Source organism: Larus michahellis, unplaced genomic scaffold, assembly GCF_964199755.1.
Source record: "Larus michahellis unplaced genomic scaffold, bLarMic1.1 SCAFFOLD_309, whole genome shotgun sequence".
Taxonomy (NCBI): domain Eukaryota; kingdom Metazoa; phylum Chordata; class Aves; order Charadriiformes; family Laridae; genus Larus; species Larus michahellis.
This window is the reverse complement of record NW_027435970.1, coordinates 1-20,425: the sequence shown is the minus strand read 5'-3', so window position 1 is coordinate 20,425 and position 20,425 is coordinate 1. Positions and strand designations below refer to the sequence as shown.

Genomic DNA, 20,425 nt, shown 5'->3' with positions numbered 1-20,425 from the left:
GGGACAGGGAGGCATGGGGGGCACTGGGGATGGGGATATGGGGGCAACTGGGGACACCCAGAGATAGGGGCGAAGGGACACTGGGGACATGGGGACACTGGGGATAGGAGTGCTGAGGACACTGGGGATGGGGGGCATGGAAACATTGAAGGATGGGGGCACTGGGGGCACTGGGGCTGGGGACACCAGGGAGGGGGTCGCTGGGACACAGGGACACCAGGGATGGGGGCACCAGGGGCACAGGGTGGAAGGGAGCACTGGGACACAGGAAGGGGGTGGCACCAGGGACACAGGCACCGGGGATACCAGGGGATGGGGACATCGGGGGACAAGGACATGGGGACACCGGGATGGCTGGAGACAAAGACAGTGGGGACATCAAATGCCCAGGAGAGATGGTGGGGACAGGGACATGGGGCCACCGCTACACCCCTCGGAAGAAGCCAGGGGCTGGGGACTCCCCGGACGCCACCACCGACACCGGGAAGGGACTGAGGACCCCGCTCAGGGGGACACCACGGGCTCGGGAACCCCGGGTGACAGCTTGGGGACAGCGGAGGGCGGGGTGTCTCACCGTGCGCGGGCGCCGTGCCCGTCCCCACGGGGCCGCGCTCCCGGCTGAGGCCGGCGCAGGGGGCTGCAAGGAGAGAGGGAAGGAGGGAGGGGGAGGGGAACGGGAGCGTCACCCGGTGTCCCCGCCGCGGGGTCTGGGGAGGGGGGGTGGGGGGGGTGGTGGTGGCACCCGGGGGTCGGTGACACTTGGGGACACTCACCCTTCTTCTTCTTGCGGCCGGGACGTCCCCGCTTGAGCTTCTTGAGGCGGGTGGTGGGGTCGGGGCGGGCGGTGGCACCCAGCACCCCGGGGCTCTCGGCGTCAGACTCCTCCTCCGCCTCCCCCGCGTCCTCGCTCTGCCCAGGGACAGCGGGTGACACCGGGGACAGTAGGTGGCATCAGGGAACAAGGGGACACGGGGAACAGGGAGGGGGATTGGGCCCTGGGGCCGGGTGCCACCACTTGGGGACACGAGGGGATAAAAGGGGACCTGGCTTCCGGGCACCCCCAACCCCCCAACACCCAGGAGGGGACCCAGGCGTCCGCGTGGGGACCCACCACCTCCCCCAACACCCAGAAGGGGACCCAGGTGTCTGGGTGCCACCACTTGGGGACCCCAGAGGTTCAGGAGGGGAGTCGGGTGTCTGGGCACCACCGCCACCGCCACCCAGAGGGGTCCCAGGGGTCCGGACACCCCCCCCACCCCCCCCGTAGGGGACGCAGACACCCTGGCCCTACCGAGCTGCTCTTCTTGCGCTTGCCGCCCAGGACGCCCAGTTTGATTTTCAGCGGCGCCATCTTCCTCCCCTTCATCTTCCTCTTCAGCTCCGGCACCCGCGGGCTCTTGCTGCGCTTCTTGTGACCAGGACCTGGCCGGGGCAGGGGGGGGGGACAGGACGACACGCGGGCATTCGGGGGGGGGACCCAGGCATCTGGGCACCCGCTCCCCCAGCCCCATGAGGAGCCCAGGGACCCTCCAAAGCCCCCCAGGGACTCCCAAGCTCCACTAAGGATTGCCCAAATCCCCCCAGGGATCCCCATCCTCCCCCAAGGATCCCTAAAGCCCCCCCAGGGACCCCCAAAGCCCCCCAGGATCCCCCCAAGGATCCCTAAAGCACCCCCCGGGGATCCCCCAAAGCTCCCCAGGGATTCCCAAGCTCCCCTAAGGATCCCCCAAATCCCCCCAGGGATCCCCATCCTCCCCCAAGGATCCCTAAAGCCCCCCCAGGGACCCCAAAGCCCCCCATGATCCCCCCATGGACCCCCCAAGGATCCCAAGCTCCACTAAGGATCCCCCAAATCCCCCCAGGGATCCCCATCCTCCCCCAAGGATCCCTAAAGCCCCCCCAGGGACCCCCAAAGCCCCCCAGGATCCCCCCATGGACCCCCCAAATCCCCCTCAGGGACCCCTAAAGTCCCCCCTCAGGGACCCCTAACCCAGGGAGGACCCAGGCGTCCGGGGCGAGACGTAGGAGTCTGGGGGCAACCCACTATCAGGGTCCCAGGCATTCCGGGGGGACCCCCAGGTGTCTGGACACCCCCTCCCCAAACCCAGGCAGGACCCAGGCGTTTGGGGGAGATGCAGGAGTTTGGGGGGAAGCCACTATGGGGGTCCCAGACGTCCGGGGAGCACCCACCTTTTCCCTCCTTGGTCTTGGCCTTGCGCAGGGGCGGGGGGGGCGCCTCGGGGGCCACAGCGGCCACGGCGGCCGACACTTGCTCAGCCACGGCGGCGGCAGCAGCAGCGGCAGCTGCGGCCACGGCGGCGGCGGAGCCTTTGAAGGGGTTGTTGGCGCTGAACTCCCGCCATTTGGCCCCCAAGATGGTCATCATCTTCGACATGGGGATTTTGGGGTTCTTCTTGGCGATCAGGGGCCTGGGGGGGGAGCAGGGAGGGACCCAAGTTGGGAATCCAGGCATCTGGGGCACCCAGGGACCCCCAAGGTGTCCGGGGGAGCACCCAGGGACCACTGATGCTCCCCACAGACCCCTTTCACCTCGGGGTGCCCCTCCCCCCCAGAACCCCAAGATGCCCCCATGGTCCCCCAGGACCCCAAGGTACCCTTGTGTCCCCCCAACCCCCTGAGGTGCCCCCACACACACCCCGAGGGCACCCCCCAGCACCCTGAGCTGCCCTAAAAGCATCCCCACAAATACCCTGACACGTCACCCAGCACCCAGCTCTCTCACCCCTAAGGACCCTGAGGAGCCCCCCCAGCACCCCAAGGTGTCCCTGTAGCCCCCCCCAAGACCCTGAGGAGCTCCCCAGCACCCCAAGGGACACCCTCCCAGGATGCTGGGGTGCCCCCCAGCACCCCGGGGTGCCCCTCCATCCTCCTGAGGTGTCCCCCAGCACCACAAGATGCCCCTGTACCTCCCCTCTCCCCCGAGATGCCCTAAAAGGACCCCCACCAGCACCCTAAAGTGTCCCCCAGCACCCTGATGGGCCCTCCAGGACCCCGAGGTGTCCCCCAGCACCCCGCGATGCCCTAGAAGGACCCTGCCCAGCACCCTAAAGTGTCCCCCAGCACACCAGGGTACCCCTCCATCCTCCCGAGGTGCCCCCCAGCACCCCAAGATGCCCTAAAAGGATGCCCACCAGCACCCTAAAGTGTCCCCCAGCACCCAGAGGGACCCTCCAGGACCCTGAGGTGCTCCCCAGGACCCCAGGGTGTGTCCCCCCCCAGCCCCACCTCATGAACTGGCTGAAGGCCTTGTAGTTGGTGAGGGTGTGATAGTCCTCCTCGGTGAAGACATGGTCCACATCCTCCAGCCCCCAAGCCCCCAGCAGCTGTGCCGAGGACTTCTGCTCCACCGCCTGCGCCGGGGAGTGGGGGGAACATGGGGGGGACACAGGGGGGACACGGACAGGCCGTGGGGGGGACACGACAGTGACCGACACCAGGATGGGGAAAGGGAGATGAGAAAAACACATGAACAGGGACAAAGAGGATGAGGGGACACGTGACCGGCCAGGACCCCCACAGGCCCCAACACCGGTGACGGGACACCTATGAGGACACTGATGCGATGGGACCCCCATGGGCACCCACATGGGTGTCAGGACCCCCCCAAGGACCCACATGGGTGACGGGACCCCCACAGGTGTCAGGACCCCCCCCCCCCCCGAGGACCCACACAGCGATGGGACCCCCATAGGTCCCCACACTGGGCGAGACCCTGCCACTCCCAGGTGCCCCCCACCCACGGGTGCCCCCTGGCCGTACCTTCACCTTCTGCCCCCCCTCCTCGTCGGCCTTTTTCCGTCTCTTCGTCTTTTTCTCCTTCTTTTCGCGGTGCTTCCGCCGCCGTTTCCTGGCCGCCCCCCCGGAGTCGCTGCCGCCGCTCTCCGACTTCTCCCGGTACTCCTCCCGCTGGTACTCCTCCCGCTCCGACTCCAGCTCATCCTCGCTCACCTGAGACCACCCCCACCCCGCGCTCATCCTCAGGGCCCATCAGCCCCCCTGAGACCCCCATCAACCGCCCCAGGACCCCATCAGTCACCCTCAACCCCATCAGCAGCCCCAGGACCCCCATCAGCCATCCCCAAAAGTCTCTCACCCGTCCCCAGACCTCATCAGCTGACACCAAATCCTGTCACCCCTCCCCACAGCCCATCAGCCACCCTGAGACCCCCATCAACAGCCCCAGGACCCCGGTCAGTTGCCCCCAGACCCCATCAGCCACCCCGAGACCGTGCCCATCACCCCCAGACCCCGTCAGCCAACCCAAAGGCCCCATCAGCGACCCCGAGAGTCTGTCACCCATCGCCTGACCCCAAGCACCCGTCCCCAGACCCCGTTCATCATCCCCAGACCCTGTCAGACACCCTGAGAGACTGTCACCCGGCCCCAGACCCCGTCCGCCATTCCCAGTCCCTGTTAGCCATCCCCAGCCACCGTCAGCCTTCCCTGAGAGTCTGTCACCCGTCCTCAGGCCTTGTCCATCATTCCCAAAACCTGTCACCCATCCTCAAACACTATCACCTGTCCCCAGACCCCCTCAGCCCTCCCTGAGAGTCTGTCACCCATCCTCAGGCCTTGTCCATCATTCCCAAAACCTGTCACCCATCCTCAAACACTATCACCTGTCCCCAGACCCCCTCAGCCCTCCCTGAGAGTCTGTCACCCATCCTCAGGCCCTGTCCGTCATCCCCAGACCCCGTCAGCCACCCTGAGAGGTTGTCACCCATCCCCAGACCCCATCCATCGTCCCCAGACCCTGTCACCCATCCCCAGACCCCATCTGTCGTCCCCAGACCCTGTCACCCATCCCCAGAGCCCATCTGTTGTCCCCAGAAGGACCCAGGCGTCCGAGCAGGGCGTCCATGGGGAACTCACCAGTTTTTTCCGTTTCCGTGGTTTTCCGGGTTTATTTTCCTTCTGCTTCCGGGGGCCCCGTTTCTTCTTCTTCACCCCCAGGGCCCCCTCGAGGCCCCGCAACAGCTCGTCGTCACCATCTGCGGGGACACAGCAGCCTGAGCTGGGGGGACGGGGACACGCGCTGCCGGCTGACAGGGACGGGTGGCTGTGCAAGGTCCTCTCCGCGGCCACTGGGACGGTGACACGCAGGAAGGTGGGTGACAGGGCCACGTGGCCACAATGAGGCCCCCTCTGTGGCCACCAACCCACTGACACACACGCACAGGCAGGTGACAGGGACAGGTGGCCATGCTAAGGTCCCCTCTGCGGCCACCACGGTTGTGGCACACAGTGAGATGGGTGACAGGGACAAGCAGCCACACCAAAGTCCCCTCCGCAGCCACCAGCACGGTGACACACACAGAAAGATGGGTGACGTTTGGGAAAAAAACCCCAACTTTTTGCACAAAACTCAAGGATAATAAAATCAGCAGCCACAGCCCAAGGTCCCGCCAGCGATGGTATCCGCCCACGCCATGAAAAAAGGGTAAAAAAACCACCAGAAATGGCATTTGGGGTATTTTCCCCCATTTGCAGGAGGCCTGGAAGTAGCATTTTGGCTTTCATGCTGCCAAAAACTGCCAAAACCCTGGGGATTCGCCCCAAAAACCTTGTGGAAATGCCCCACGGGGGGGCAGTTACCCCAAAAATAAGGCTCCCAACTGCTGGTGGAGGAACACGGTGTCACCGCAACGGTGACCAACCACTGGTGGAGGATTCCCCAACTGCTCGCCCCAGGTGACACCGGTGTCACCATGATGACCCCCAACCGCCAGCAGAGGATTTCCCAGCCACTCGCTCAGGGGGACACCGGTGTCACCGTGACAGTGACCAACTACCGGTGGAGGATTCCCCAACTGCTTGGCCCAGGTGACACCACTGTCACCGCGACGGTGACAAACCGCCAAGGGAGCATCTCCCAAACGCTCAGCCCAGGGGACACAGTTGTCACCGTGACGGCGACCAAGCACCAACAGAGGATTCCTCAACCACTCAGCCTGGGGGACACCGGTGTCCCTATGACGGTGACCAACTGCCACCGGCAGTGCTGGACTCCCCCCTCTTTGACCCTAATAGCGGTGAACTGCACATCACCATCGCTCCGCTCCGCCTGACGGTGACCAACCGCCAGCAGAGGATTTCCCAGCTGCTCACCCGGGGGGACGCCGGTGTCACCGTAACAGTGACCAACCGCCAGGGGAGGATTCCCCAGCTGCTCACCCAGGGGGACACCGGTGTCCTTGTGACGGTGACAAACTGCCACCGGCGGTGCTGGATTCCCCCCTCTTTGACCCTAAAACCCATCAACTGCTGGGCACCGTCGCTCCACTCCGCCTGACGGTGACCAACCGCCAGCAGAGGATTCCCCAGCTGCTCACCCAGGGGGACACTGGTGTCCTCGTGACGGTGACAAACTGCCACCGGCGGTGCTGGATTCTCCCCTCTTTGACCCTAAAAGCCATCAACTGCTGGGCACCGTCGCTCCGCTCCGCCTGACGGTGACCAACTGCTGGCAGAGGATTTCCCAACCGCTCACCCGGGGGGACGCCGGTGTCACCGTAACAGTGACCAACCGCCAGCAGAGGATTTCCCAACCCCTTGGCCAAGGGCCACCGGCCTCCCCGTGACGGGGGCCACCAAGAATCCCCGAGGCCCATCCCCGGGGCGGTGACACCTACATCCGTGTCATGGCCTTGGCTGTCCCCGGTGTTATTTGGCAGCCGGTCGGGGTGAAGCCCGGCGAGAGGTGTCACATCTGCCCGGCGGCTCTCGCAATGAGCTGGCACGTCCTCAGCCCGGCGCGTGTGTGTGTGTGTGTGTGTGTCCCCCGGCGCCGACGTCACCCGTCCACCCCCATAAATCACAATCGGCGCTCGCTGACAGGTCCCAGCCGCCCGCCGGCGGTCAGGGTGAAGCTCACCGCCGGGGAGGGAACCCCCGGTGTCCCCGAGCGGCGGAGGGAGGGGTCCGGGGGGGGGTTGACGGCGGTGCCAAGGCTGGCGTGGGGAGAGGAAGCGACACCCGGGGTCACATTCCCGGTTAATCCCTTGGCACCGCCGGCTGCCGGAGCGTTGCCGCAGGGGCCAGGGACCACCGGCACAACGCCGACACCCCCCGCCGTGTACGGTGGGGGGGCCACGCCAGAAAGTGGCAACGGGTGGAAAAAAAAAAAACACCAAAAAAAACCCTCTTTTTTTTTTTTTTTTCTGCCTTTTTTTCCATGGCGGCCAAGCCGGATCCTCCCCTCCCACTTCCCCCCCCCCCCGCTTCCTAAATTCCCCCCCCCCCGGTTGTTTCCCCCCCTCCCTCTCTGGTTGTTTTTCAAACCCCCCCCATCACCTTTGGGTGCTCCCCGCAGGGCACAGCCGCTCGCCGGGCCAGGGCTCGGCCCCACCGGGCCCGATCCTGCCATTTTGGGGGTGTTTCCCCCCCCCCCTCCCCCCCCCCCCCCCAAAAAAACACCCCCCCTTTTATCCCCCCCCCTCCCAACAGACATGCGCGGGGCGCGTTGGCAAACCATCAACGAGAATTTTCCACACACGTGACGCTCCCACTCCCCGCACCCCGAGAGAAAAACGTAGCGAGGGAAGGGGGGGGACACACACACACACACGCACACACACGCACACCCTCCGCCAGACACAAAGCAACCCCCCCTCGGGCGGGCGCCGCGACGAGAAAAATGCAGAAAAAAAAAAAACACACACACACAAAAAAAAAAAGCCCAGGGAGGGGGGGGGGGATAAAAATTAAAATTGAAAACAAACAGCCAGCGGCGGTGCAGAAGGGGGTGGGGGGCGGGGGGGGGGGGGGGGGAATTGGAAAAATGCAGGGAAAAAAAAAAGAAAAAAGAAAAAAAAAAAAGGGGGAGTGATCCTGCAAAAGGGGAGGAAAGAGTTTGAACAAAGGAAAAGGTGAGGAGTCCTCAAAACCGGGGGGGGGGGGGGGGAAGGGGAAAAAATGGGACAAATGGTGCTCCAAAGCGGAGAGGAGCGAGGCCGAGCGGGAGAAAAAAAATCGGCAGTTTGGTTCTTTTTGGGGTGTTTTACCCCGTTTTCTGGCCGGCTCCGCCAGTGGGGCAACCGGCTGGACCTTTGCCTCGTAACTCAGTGACACAGTATGGCGGGGGGGGAGGGAATTAAAATTAAAAATTAAAATCAACTTTTTGCCTGATTTTGGCTTTTTTTTTTTTTTTTTACATGAAAATTTGTGGGTGTGGGTGCTGCCCCCCCCCCCCCCGCCACCGGCGCTCGAAGGCAGCCGCCGCGGCCCCCGGCTGACGCCATTGTTCTCAGCCGGGACGAGCTGGAAACGGCAAAAATAGGGGAAAAAAAAGAAAAAAAAAAAACCAAACCTACAAAAAATAACAAGTTTCAGCTGCAGAGGAGGGGGAGGGGGTCGGCCTCCTACCGGGAAAGTGGGGAAAAACTGTTATTTCACCTCAAATCTGCGGAGCCCCGAGCACCCGGAGGGGGGACGGACGGACAGAGGCTGGACTCCCACTGCTCCTGCTCCGGGGAAAAACCTTAAAAACCTAAAAAACTGCTGCTCTGGGGAGAAAAAAGTTAAAAAATATAGCTATTATTGGTGCTAGGAATAGGGGAAAAATTAAAAAATAGGTATTAGAGCTGTTCTGGGGGGAGAAAAGTTCAAAATAATTGGTATTAGTGCTGTTCTGGGGAGAAAAAAAGTTTAAAAAATGGGCGTTAGTGCTGTTTTGGGGAGAAAAAAGTTTAAAAAAGTGACTTTAGGGCTGATTTGGGGGCGTCCCTGCGGCCCCACGTGGAGAATTTGCGGGATCAGGGCTGCGGAGAGAAAAAAAAATAATTAAAGAATTGCCCAAAAAGCCAAGAAAAAGTCAAAGGCAACGGCCAGGGAAGCAGCAGCCGCGCTGGAAAGACAGATCGGACGGTTTCTGAGGGGTTTTGGGGGGGAAAAAGGCAGGGGCTAAAAAACAAATTTACCCATTTCTGAGCTTTTCCAGAAAAGAGAGAGTTCTGAAATATAAATTGAAAGCATTTCTGAGCATTTTGGAGAGTTCTAAAATCCCGATTTACCCATTTCTGAGCATTCTGGGGGGAAAAGAAGGGGGGGGGGGGGGAAGTCTAAAAAGCAAATTTACCCATTTCTGAGCTTTTGCAGAAAAGAGGGAGCTCTAAAACGCAAATTTACCCATTTCTGAGCTTTTCTGGAAAAAAAAAAGAAGGGGTTCGAAAATCTAAATTTGCCCATTTCTGAGCATTTTGGGGAGCTCTAAAATCTACATTTCCCCATTTCCGAGCAGTTTGGGTGGGGGTGGAAAGGGGGGGTTTAAATCCAAATCTCCTCATTTCTAAGCTTTTCCAGAAAATCAGGGGTTCTAAAATCCAAATTTACTCAATTCCTCAGCGTTTTCAAAGTGAGCGGATTCGCTTTAAAAAAATCCAAGCTGCTTTTTCGATCAAACTGGCCACTTTGGGCTACGAGACGCCTTTTTTTTTCCCCCCCTTGTTTGAAGCCAAATGAGCAAAAGCAAAAAAAAAAAAAAAAAAAAAAAAAAAAATCATATTCAGAAGGAAAAAAACCTACCATTTTGCACAGAAATGGGCAATTTTAGGTGCCCACCTCAGGGAAAACCACCCAAAAAGGTCTTTGAAACCCCAAAACGACGAAGCCGGGTGCTGGGGACCGGCCAGGGCTCCCCGCTGCGGAAAATGGGCATTTTTCACGCTAAATCCTCGTTTTTCCCCCCTTTCTCAGGTTTTTTAACACCCGCCCAGGCCCCCAGGGAGGGATTCTTGGTGGCACCCACCCAATCGCGGGGAGTTTGGAGGGTGCAAACGGGGCCCCAAAAACCACCGGGGCCCCCAAAATTTTGGGTGAAGGCGCAGCTGAGCCGCCCAGAGCGAGAAATGACGCTTTGAGAAATACAAGAAATGACAATAAAAGACAAAAAAGTCCAATAAAAGACAATAAACCGCGCTGGAAGGGTCCCTTCGGGCCCAGGGTAAGCCAGCGCCGGGACACCCATGGGTCCTGGGGACGTTGGGGCCGTCCTGGAGGGGGTTTTGCAAGGACACCGGTGACCCCCCGAGACCATCAGCACCCAAACAGCCCGCCACGGGGTGCAACAACCGCTCTGGGTCCCGTCAGGCACCCAACGGCACCCATCATCCCCCGCCACGGGGTGCAACAACCGCTCTGGGTCCCGTCAGGCACCCAACGGCACCCATCACCCCCCGCCACGGGGTGCAACAACCGCTCTGGGTCCCGTCAGGCACCCAACGGCACCCATCACCCCCCGCCACGGGGTGCAACAACCGCTCTGGGTCCCGTCAGGCACCCAACGGCACCCATCACCCCCCACCACGGGGTGCAACAGCCACCTCAACTCCTGTCAGGCATCAAACAGCAGCCATTGCCCCACATGTCAGGGTGCAACACCCAACCTGGACCCCGTCAGGCACCCAACAGCACCCATCAACCTTCACTGTGGGGTGCAACAACCACCCTGGGTCCCATAATGCACCCAACGGCACCCATCACCCTTCACCATGGGGTGCAACAACCGTCCTGGACCCTGTGAGGTGTCCAACAGCCCCCCTTGCCCCACAACCATTGTGGATCCTGTCAGGCACCCAACAGCACCCATGACCCCCCACCACGGGGTGCAACCACCACTCTAGGTCCCATAACGCACCCAACAGCACCCATCACCCCACACCACGAGGTGCAACAGCCACCCTGGACACTGTGAGGTGTCCAAGAGCACCCGTTGCCCTACAACCACCCTGGATTCCATCAGGCACCCAACAGCCCCCATCACGCCACACCACGGGGTGCAACACCACCCCCAAAACCTGTCAGGCACCCAACAGCACCCATCACCCCACACCATGGGATGCCACAGCCATCCTGGGCCCTGTGAGGTGTCCAAGAGCACCCATCACCCCACACCATGGGGTGCAACACCCCCCTCAACTTCTGCCAGGCACCCAACAGCACCCATCACCCTTCACCATGGAGTGCAACAGCCCCCCTGGACCCTCTGAGGCATTCAACAGCCCCCCTTGCCCCACAACCATCCTGGGTCCTGTCAGGCACCCAACAGCACACATCACCCCACACCACAAGGTGCAACAACTGCTCTGGGTCCCATCGGACACCCAACAGGACCCATCACCCCACACGACAAGGTACAACAGCCACCCTGGACCCTGTGACGTGTCCAACAGCCCCACCGCCCTACAACCATCCTGGATCCCATCAGGCACCCAACAGCACCCATCACCCCACACCACAGGGTACAACACCCCACCAACCGCTGTCAGACACCCAACAGCCCCTGTGACCCCACACCATGGGGTGCAACATCCATCCTGGACCCTCTGAGGTGTCCCAACAGCCCCACCTTGCCCCACAACCGTCATGGATCCTGTCAGGCACCCAACAGCCCCCACCATCCCACAAGACGGGGTACAACACCCCCCTCAACCCCTCCCAGGCCCCCAACAGCCCCCATCACCCCACACTGTGGACTGCAACATCCATCCTGGACCCTCTGAGGTGTCCCAACAGCTCCCATCACCCCACAACCGTCATGGATCCTGTCAGGCACCCAACAGCCCCCATCACCCCACACCATGGGGTGCAACAACCGCTTCAAGTCCCATTATACACCCAACAGCGCCCATCACCCCACACCATGAGGTACAACACCCCCTTCAACCCCTCACAGGCACCCAACAGCCCCCACCACCCCACAAGAAGGGGTGCAACCACCGTCCTGGACCCTCTGAGGTGTCCCAACAGCCCCCATCACCCCACAAGATGAGGCACAACACCCCCCTCAACCCCTCGCAGGCACCCAATAGCACCCATCACCCCACACCACGGGGTACAACAACCATCCTGGACCCCTCTGAGGTGTCCCAACAGCTCCCACCTTGCCCCGCAACCACCATGGATCCTGTCAGGTACCCTACGGCCCCCCATCACCCCACACAATGGGGTGCAACAACCTCCCTGGACCCTCTGAGATGTCCCAACAGCCCCCATCACCCCACAACCGTCGTGGATCCTGTCAGGCACCCTATGGCCCCCCATCACCCCACACCATGGGGTGCAACACCCCACCAACTCCCATCAGCCCCCACCACCCCACAAGATGGGGTGCAACCACCGTCCTGGACCCTCTGCGGTGTCCCAACAGCCCCCATCACCCCACAAGATGGGGCACAACACCCCCCTCAACCCCTCACAGGCCCCCAACAGCCCCCATCACCCCACAACCGCCGTGGATCCTGTCAGGCACCCCCAACAGCCCCCATCGCCCCACAGGATGGGGCACAACAACCACCCCCGGGGTGTCCCACCAGGCCCCCCCCCCCCCATCCCCTCACAAACCCCCCCCCGGGTCTGTACAACCCGCCCCCCGCCCCCATCCCCTCACAACTCCCCCCCCCGGCGGTACAACCCCCCCCACATCCCCTCACAACCCCCCACACCCACCCGGTCCCTTCAGGCCCTACCGCCGGGGGGGTTGTTGCGGGGGGGTTGTTAAGGAGCTGGGGGGGGGGGGGGGTACCGGGTGACCGTTGGCCAGCGCGCGCGCGGCCGTTAGGGCGGTTGTTTACAAACAGCCCCCCCTTTCCCTCTCCTCACGGTGTGTGGCGGGAAGCGGCGGCGGGAAGCGGCGGGACCGGTACCGGGAAGGGGGGGGGGGGGGGGGAGTACCGGAGGGGGGGGGGGGGGGTGGACACACACCGTGTGGGGGACACGGGGACACACACACACACACACACACACGGACACCCCCCCGGGGGGGGGTGTTTTACCTGTGGGCGCCTCCGGCGGCCCCGCGGCGGGAGCGGGCACGGGGGGGGGCGGCGGCGGTGGCGGCGGCGGCGGGGCGGGCGGCGGCGGGGGGAAGATGTCGGCGGGGCGGCGGTGGCCGCCGGTAACGAGGAGAGCGGCGGCGGCGTCTTCCTCCTCCTCCTCGTCCTCGTCTTCTTCCTCCTCGTCGTCTTCGTCCCCCTCCGCCTCAGACACCACCATCTCCTCCTCCTCTTCCTCGTCCTCCCTCAGAGGGGAAGCCATGGCGGGGCTGAGGGGGGGAGACGGGAGTGAAGGCGGGCGGGAGGCGGAGGGACGGGGTTGGGGTGGGGGGGGGGGGGGTGGGGTGGGGGGGACCCTCCGCGCTCTCCCACCTCCCCCAACCCACCCCCAACCGCGGGGTGGGGGGGGGGTGGGGGGGCACCGGGGAAACCGGGACCGGGCGACCCCCCCTCGGGCCGGCCCCGGCGGGTCCCCGCCGCTGAGGGGAGGGAAGGGCGGTAGGTTGGTAAAGAAGGCGGAAACCCCCCCAAAACGCTTAAAATCTCCTCAAAAAAAAAAAAATCATTCCCCCCCCCCCCCCCCCCCCTCGCCGGGGGGCGGGCGGGACAGCGTTCCCCGCCGGAGCCAAGAGGGAAAATGGCCGCCCCGAAATTTATTTTTAAATCTGAACAACCCCCCCCCCGCCACAAACCACCACCACCACACACCACCCTACTCCAACCACCACCTGGAAAGGAAAATAAAAATAAAAATTTAAAAAAAAAAACCAAAAAACACCAAAACAAAACAACAAAAAGCAACCCCCCCCCCCCAAAAAAAAAAATTGAGAAAAAAAAAAAGAAAAGAGACTTGAGGAGAAAAGGGGGGGGGTTAAAAAGAAAAAAAGGCGGAAAAAAAATTAAAAATTCCTCCCCCCCCTTCAAGAAAAAAAAAAAAAAGCCCAAAATGGCCGGCTGAGGGGTGGTTTTTGAAGTCGACCCCCCCCCCCCCCCCCCGCCACCCCCCTCCCCCGGCTCCCACACACACCTTCCTGGAGGTTAGAAAAGATTTTTTTGGGGAAAAAAAAAAAAAAAAAAAAAACACGGAAAAAAAAAAAGCCAAAAACGCCTCAAGGAAAAAAAAAAAAAAAAAGGCACAAAAAATAATAATTAAAAAAAAAAAAAAAAACAACAAAAAAAAGGTTCCCCCCCCTCGTCGCCGCTACAGCCCGAGCGGGCGAATAATCATAATTCTGCTTATTTTTTTGTTGTTGTTGTTGTATTTTTTTGGCTTGTTTGCTTTGGTTTTTTGGCTTTTTTTTTTTTTGGTTGGTTTCTTTTTTTTTTGTTGTTTTTTTGGTTTTTTTATATCTTTTTCTCTCTCTCTCTATATATATATAATCTCTGCAGATCCCGGCTCGGGGCGTGAGATGAACAATATTTGTGTATTCCCGGCGCGGGGGGGGAACCGAAAGGAGGAAGATTTCTGCATAAAACAAAGATGGCTGCGGTAAATTATTTCTTTTTTTTTTTTTTTTGCTCTCTTTCTCCTTATACTTCCCCCCCCCCCCTTCAATAAAAATATTTCGGGGGGGGGGGGGGGCGGATTAATCAGTACTCATGCTCAGTGTGACATCAGCATAAATTGTTAAAGGTTAACTAGTTCCATACTAGTCACGCCGCCTTTTTTATTTTTTTTTTTTTCCCCCTGTTCCCCCCCCCCCCCCCCATTTCACTAGTCCACGCCAAAAACGACGGGGGGGGGGGGCGGATTTTTAAAAAACACACACACACATTAAAAAAAAAAGAGCGCTTTTTTTTTTTTTTTTTATTCTTTATCCCTCCCTTCCCTACTTTTAAATACTTCAGAAGGGAGTGGTTTTATGGGTTGCCTTTTTTTTTTTTTTTTTTTTGACTTTTCTTTAAGCTGCAGGGGAGGAAGAACAAAAAAAAAAAAAAAACAAAAAAAATATTAAAAAAAGGCCAAAAATAAAAAATTAAAAAAAAAAAAAAAAGGGTTTGAAAGTCCCTTGGGCGGCGGGGACGGGGGTTTAACCAACCGCCCCCCGCCTCAAACCCCTTGCTTTGCAGATTCCCCCCCCCCCGCCCCAAAAAAACTGAGGAGAAACGGGCAAAATTCATAACGGGGTGTGTGTGTGTGTGTGTGTGTAAGTTTTTTGTGGTGTTCTTGCCCAAAATGCTCCAAAACCACCCTAGAAACCAGCAAAACCTCCCCAAAACCGCCTGGGCTGGGCCCTGGGTCCCGACCCCTCGCACGTGGCTTTTTGCCGCCTTTTTAACCTCCCGCCTCCTTCTTTTTTTTGGCCTTTTTGCCCCAAAACGCCGGGAGGGGGGGGGGATGAGCCGACGGGGGGGGGGGGGGGGGGGCAGGAGGTCGAGCCCCGAATCGCCCCGTGGGGAGGGGGGGATCAGTGCTGGGGCCTCCTCCTGCCCCCAAAAACCGGGGGAAAAGTGGGAAAAAGGGGGGAAAAAAAAAACAGAAAACACTGAGGGTTTGGGGTGGGGTTTTTTTTCCTCATTTTGGGGGTTTTTTTCCTCATTTTGGGGTTTTTTTACCCCAAAGGCCGCTACCGGTTGTTGCAGGCCGGCCAGGGCAGCAGCCTCTCTCTCTCGGCCTCCTCCACCCCACCCCCCTCCCCCCAGCTTTCTGCAAACCCACAAAAATGGACAAAACCAGGCGATTTTGGGACAGGGATGACCCTCGCCCCACGACCCCGGTGCCAAAACCCCCTGGTGACTCCCCAAATTCCCCCCAAATCCCCCTCAACCCCCCCCAGGATGACCCTGTGCTGCGGGAAGTGCCAGGTAGATCCTGTTCCGCTTGTCTTTTTGGGGCAATTCGTGGCTTTTTTCACCCTAAGAGCACACCACACCCCCCTCATCCTTTATGACACCCCCCCAAACCCTCCCTGTGGGTGTCTCGGCACAACCACCCCCCACCCTCGCTTTCATTTTGGGGTATTTGTCTCCTTTTTCACCGTTTCCCCTCCGTTCGGCGTGCGTAGGTGACCCTCTCCGCCGCACCAGCGGTGAGTTTGTCACCGGGCCCGGCCGGTGGCACCATGGCTCCTCTCCATTCCCGCCGTCTCCGGTGGTCGAGGTGTCACCCGGTGCCAGCAGAGCCAGGGGTGTTGCCCACCCTCCCTCCGGCACCGGCGCTTTCCATGAGGGACCTGCCAGAGGGTCCGGCGGTGACTCCGGGAGGGTGACACCATCCTGCACGGTGTCACCGGGTCAGTGTCGACACAGCCGGTGGCCAAGACGTCCCCCTGCCGAGCGCTCGGGGGGGGTCAGTGAGCCGGTGCTGGGCGGCTGTTTCAGGGTGTGGATCGGTGTCGCCGGAGCCAGATGGGTGACACCTGTGGAAACAGATGTCACCCGCACCCCAAGTCACCCACCAGCACCTCGAGTCACCCACCAGCTCGGCTGACTTACTCCCGCCACCGCCTGTGCCCTGACGATGACAACCGCCGGACCCTCCTCTTCGGGGACACCGGTGCCACCACGGAGCAGCCGGACAGGGACAGCCGGACAGGGACGGGGACAGGCAGACGGCCATCGGGAACGTCGCAAGCCCTCCAGGGGGGCGTCAGGTCAGCGGCGGGGACACGTCCCACGTGACATGTGGCCGTGCCAGGGGCTGGCAGCAACCCACGGGGACAAACAGCCGGCACCACGCGCCCGGCGGGCGTCACCCGCTGTCACTTGCCGCCGGTCCCACAGGAAAAAACCCCCATGGTGGTGGTGGTGGGGGGGCGCGGCGTCACCGTCACCCAGGGGGCACACTCAGGGACATCAAGGCTGAGCCTGGCTGTGTCACCCTATGGGGGGGGTACAGCGTTATTGTCACCCGGAGTGGGGGGACACGCGGTGGTACCACTGGGGTGACACTTGGGGACATCGAGGCTGAGCCTGGCTGTGTCACCCTACGGGGGGGGGGTACGGCGTCACTGTCACCCCTAGTGGGGGGACACGCAGTGGTACCCCTTGGGTGACACTTGGGGACATTGAGGTTGTATCACCTGATGAGGGGATACAGTGTCACCATCACCCCGGGGGACACTTAGGGACATTGAGGCTGAGCCTGGCTGTGTCACCCTGTGGGGGGGTACAGCGTCACTGTCACACGGGGGGGACATGATGGTACCCCTGGGGTGACGCTTGGGGACACTGGGGCTGTGCCACCCCATAGGGGGGTGACACAGGGTGTCAACCACCCACCATCACCCCCGGAGGACCCCCAAGAGCCGGATGCCAGGTCCCAGCATGGGGGGGGGATGTCCCCAAAAGGGGTCCCCAAGTGTCCCCGTGACCCCCCCACACCCCGTGACCCTGTCCCCCCCCCCCCAAGGCTCCGCTCTGGCTGTTTTTTGGCAAAGGCTTATTTATTTCTACTCAAAAAGTTACAGTTTGTCCCCCAAAAACGAGGGGGAACCCTCCTGGGGACCCCCCCCCCCGGTGTCACCGTCCGTCTGTTGGGGGGGGGGGGGACGGGGCACGGCCTCTCCCTGGGGCTGCAAAGGGAGGAGACGGGGGTGGGTTTTGGGGGGGCCAGTGGGGGTTTGGGGGGGGGGCAGTGAGGGTTTGGGGGGGGCCCAACTGGCAGAGGTTTTGGGGGTGGTGGCACGTTTGGGGGGGGTGCAGGTTTTTGGGGGGGGGCAGCAGTTTTGGGGGGCAGCAGGTTTGGGGGAGCAATTTTTGGGGGGGGTGTAGGTTTTTTGGGGGGGTGCAGCAGGTTGGAGGGGGCAGCAGGTTTGGGGGAGCAATTTTTTGGGGGGGTGTAGGTTTTTTGGGGGGGTGCAGCAGGTTTTGGGGGGGTGCAGGTTTTTTGGGGGGGGGTTGCAGCAGGCTTGAGGAGGTGCAGGTTGTGGCAGGGGAATGGCACGTTTTGGGGGGGTGGCAGGAGTTTTTGGGGGGGTGGCAGCAGTTTTGGGGGGGTGGCAGGTTTTTTTGGGGGGGGGGGGGAGGGTTTGGGGTGCCCGTACCGCCGTCATTCCTTGCGGAAGTCGTCGGCGAAGTGCAGGAGGAGGGTGGGTGCGGAGCCGTCGGGGGCGGGGGCCGGGGGGGGCCCGTCGAGGGGCAGCGGGGCCCCCCCGCAGCGCCAGGCGTAGCCCCCCCCGTGCGCGTTCCAGGGCAGCGCTCGCTCCACCAGCCCCCCCGCCTGCTCCCCGCAGGCCTGGGGACACCCCGGTCAGCAACGGAGGGGGGGGCACCGGACAGGGGACACCCCCCGGGGACAAGGGTCACACACACACCCCCCCACCCCCCCCGGGACACGGGAACCCCCCAATGGGGGGGACCTCCCCCCCCCCCCGGGGACAAGGGACCCCAAAAGGGGACAAGGGCACCCCAAGACCCTCCTCCCCCACCCCGGGGGTCCCCCATGTCCCCAACCCCCCCCAGGGGACAGTGGGAACATCCCAGGGGCTCAGGTCACATCTTGGGGGGGGGGGGGGGCGGTGTGTCTATGCCCCCCCCCAGCCCCTCCCCAGGTGACACGGGGGACACCTCGGGGGTCCCCCATGTCCCCTCTGCCCCCCCCGGGTGACAGCGGGGACACCCCGGGGGTCCCCCATCTCTCCCCCCCCAGGTGACGGTGGTGACATCCCGGGGTCCCCCCTATGTCGTGTCCCCCCCCGGTGACACTGGGGACATCCCTGGTCGTGTCCCCCCCCCCCCCCCCGGTGACAACCTGATGTCCCCTCTCAGGTGACAGCGGGGACACCCCGGGATCCACCATCTCCCCCCCCCCCCAGGTGACACTGGGGACACCCCCGTTCGTCCCCCCCCCAGGTGACACCCGGGGGTCCCCCCCCCAGGTGACAGCGGGGACACCCCGTGCCCCCCCCCCGGTGTCCCCCCCCCACCTGGATCACGTGCTCCTGCCCCGTGAGCGCGTTGCGCAGCCGCAGCAGGCGGGGGGCGGCGGTCACGTGCCCCACCTCCAGCCGCGGGTCCCGCCACCAGGGGGCGCCCCGCGGGGGGGCGTGGTCGGAGCGCGGCTCCGGGGGGGGCGCCCCCGGCAGGAGGAGGCGGGGCAGCCCCGAGCGGGGGTCGCGGCGGGACAGCGGCTGGGGGGGGGGGATGGGGGGGCCACGGGGGGGTCACGGGGACACCCCGGAATGGGGGGGGGGGGGCGGGGGGGTCACGGGGACACCGGGATGGGAAGGGACACCCCGCGGGGGGTGGGGTCACGGGGACATCCCGGGGGGGAGGGGGACAAGGGGGGTCACGGAGACACCCGGGATGGGGGGGGGCAGGGGGGGGTCACGGGGACACCCGGGATGGGACACCCCGGAATGGGGGGGGGGGGAAAGGGGACACCCAGGATGGGGGGCGACACCCTGGGGGGGAGGGGGACGGGGGACGGGGTCACCGGGATGGGAAGGGACACCCCGCGGGGGGGGGTCACGGGGACATCCCGGAGGGGAGGGGGACAAGGGGGGTCACGGAGACACCCGGGATGGGGGGGGACACCCCGAGATGGGGGGACCTCAGAAGGGGGGGGGGCTGATGACACCCGAGATGGGGAGGACCCCAGAATGGAGGGGGGGGGTGTCCTGGTGACCCCTAGAGTGGGGGGGGGGGGGGGGGGAAACGACACCTGAAATGGGGGGAGCCCTTGGTGACCTCCAAAAATGGAGCGGGGGGAATTGAGAGTCCCGAAATGGGGGGGGGATGACCCCCAATATGGAGGGTGGGGGCCCCTTGGAGCCCCTGATCTGGGGGGGGGTGGGGACCCCCTTGAGCCCCCCCCCCCCCCCCCTTCCCCTTACCTCCCCGCTCTGGGGGTCGAACCAGTGGGTGACGTCGGTGCCGGCAGCCTCCCGGAGCGGGCGCAGCTCGGGGTCACCTGGGGGGGGGACACGGCCCCCTAGAGCCCCCCCTCCCCAGGGACCCCCTCCAGCCCCCATAGCTCCCACCCTTAGTCCCTATAGCCCCCCCCAGCATCCATAGCCCCACATAGCTCCGCCCTGGCCCCCCCTATGGCCACCCCCCCATGGCACCCCCGCCCCCTCCAGCCGCCATAGCCCCCCCCCAGCCCCCCAATAGCCCCCCCAGCCCCCATAGCTCTCCCTTAGACCCCACCTTAGCGACCCCCAGCCCCCCGCACGGCCTCTCCTGGACCCTCCCGGCTCCCATAGGTCCCCTATCCCCCCCTATAGCCCCCCCATAGCCCCCCCCAGCCCCCGTTAGACCCCCCTCAGCACCCCCTCAGCCCCTATAGCTCCCCCCTTAGACCCCACCTTAGCGACCCCCAGCCCCCCCCGGCCTCTCCTCGACACCCCCCGGCCCCCATAAGCCCCCTGTCCCCCCTACAGCACCCCCATAGCCCCCCCCAGCCCCTCTATAGCCCCCTCAGCCCCCATAGCTCCCCTTAGACCTCACCTTAGCCCGCCCCACGCCCGCCCCATGGCCCCCCCCATCCCTCGTAGCCCTCCCATCCCCTCTATGGCCCCCCCCCCCCGGCACCCCCGCCCCCTCCGGCCCCCATAGCCCCCCCCAGCCCCCCGTTAGACCCCCTCAGCCCCCAGAGCTGCCCCTTAGACCCAACCTCAGCGACCCCCAGCCCCCGCCATGGCCGTCCGCTGTCCCCCCCCCCCGGCACCTGGCCGCTCCCGCAGCACCGGGCC

At 62.9% G+C, this 20,425-nt stretch overlaps 2 protein-coding genes across 5 annotated transcripts in view; both read right to left on the bottom strand.

The window, feature by feature from the left end:
* Positions 1–16,460, bottom strand: part of CHD3 (chromodomain helicase DNA binding protein 3) — a 71,774-nt gene extending 55,314 nt beyond the window's left edge. Inside the window, exons 1-10 of one of the 4 annotated variants that reach the window (XM_074571373.1) lie at positions 16,227–16,460; positions 15,770–16,150; positions 12,792–13,060; positions 4,894–5,105; positions 3,781–3,969; positions 3,247–3,371; positions 2,191–2,429; positions 1,292–1,422; positions 774–909; positions 575–637 (exon numbers count right to left, since the gene is read on the bottom strand). In XM_074571373.1, coding sequence (XP_074427474.1) covers positions 575–637; positions 774–909; positions 1,292–1,422; positions 2,191–2,429; positions 3,247–3,371; positions 3,781–3,969; positions 4,894–5,105; positions 12,792–13,060; positions 15,770–15,855 — 1,450 coding nt within the window. In that variant the 5' untranslated portion in view covers positions 15,856–16,150; positions 16,227–16,460. Of the gene's footprint in view, positions 1–574; positions 638–773; positions 910–1,291; positions 1,423–2,190; positions 2,430–3,246; positions 3,372–3,780; positions 3,970–4,893; positions 5,106–12,791; positions 13,061–15,769 lie in introns of all 4 variants that reach the window. The other 3 variants (XM_074571372.1, XM_074571375.1, XM_074571374.1) reach the window with 3 other exon arrangements.
* Positions 16,461–16,863: 403 nt separating this feature from the next.
* On the bottom strand, positions 16,864–20,422 carry CYB5D1 (cytochrome b5 domain containing 1; the record flags this gene model as incomplete). The annotated part of the gene is made up of 5 exons (XM_074571371.1): positions 16,864–17,305; positions 17,777–17,967; positions 18,659–18,862; positions 19,568–19,644; positions 20,401–20,422. Coding segments are annotated over 4 exons (489 nt in total), but the record flags the coding sequence as incomplete, so codon positions are not given.
* Positions 20,423–20,425: the final 3 nt, after the last annotated feature.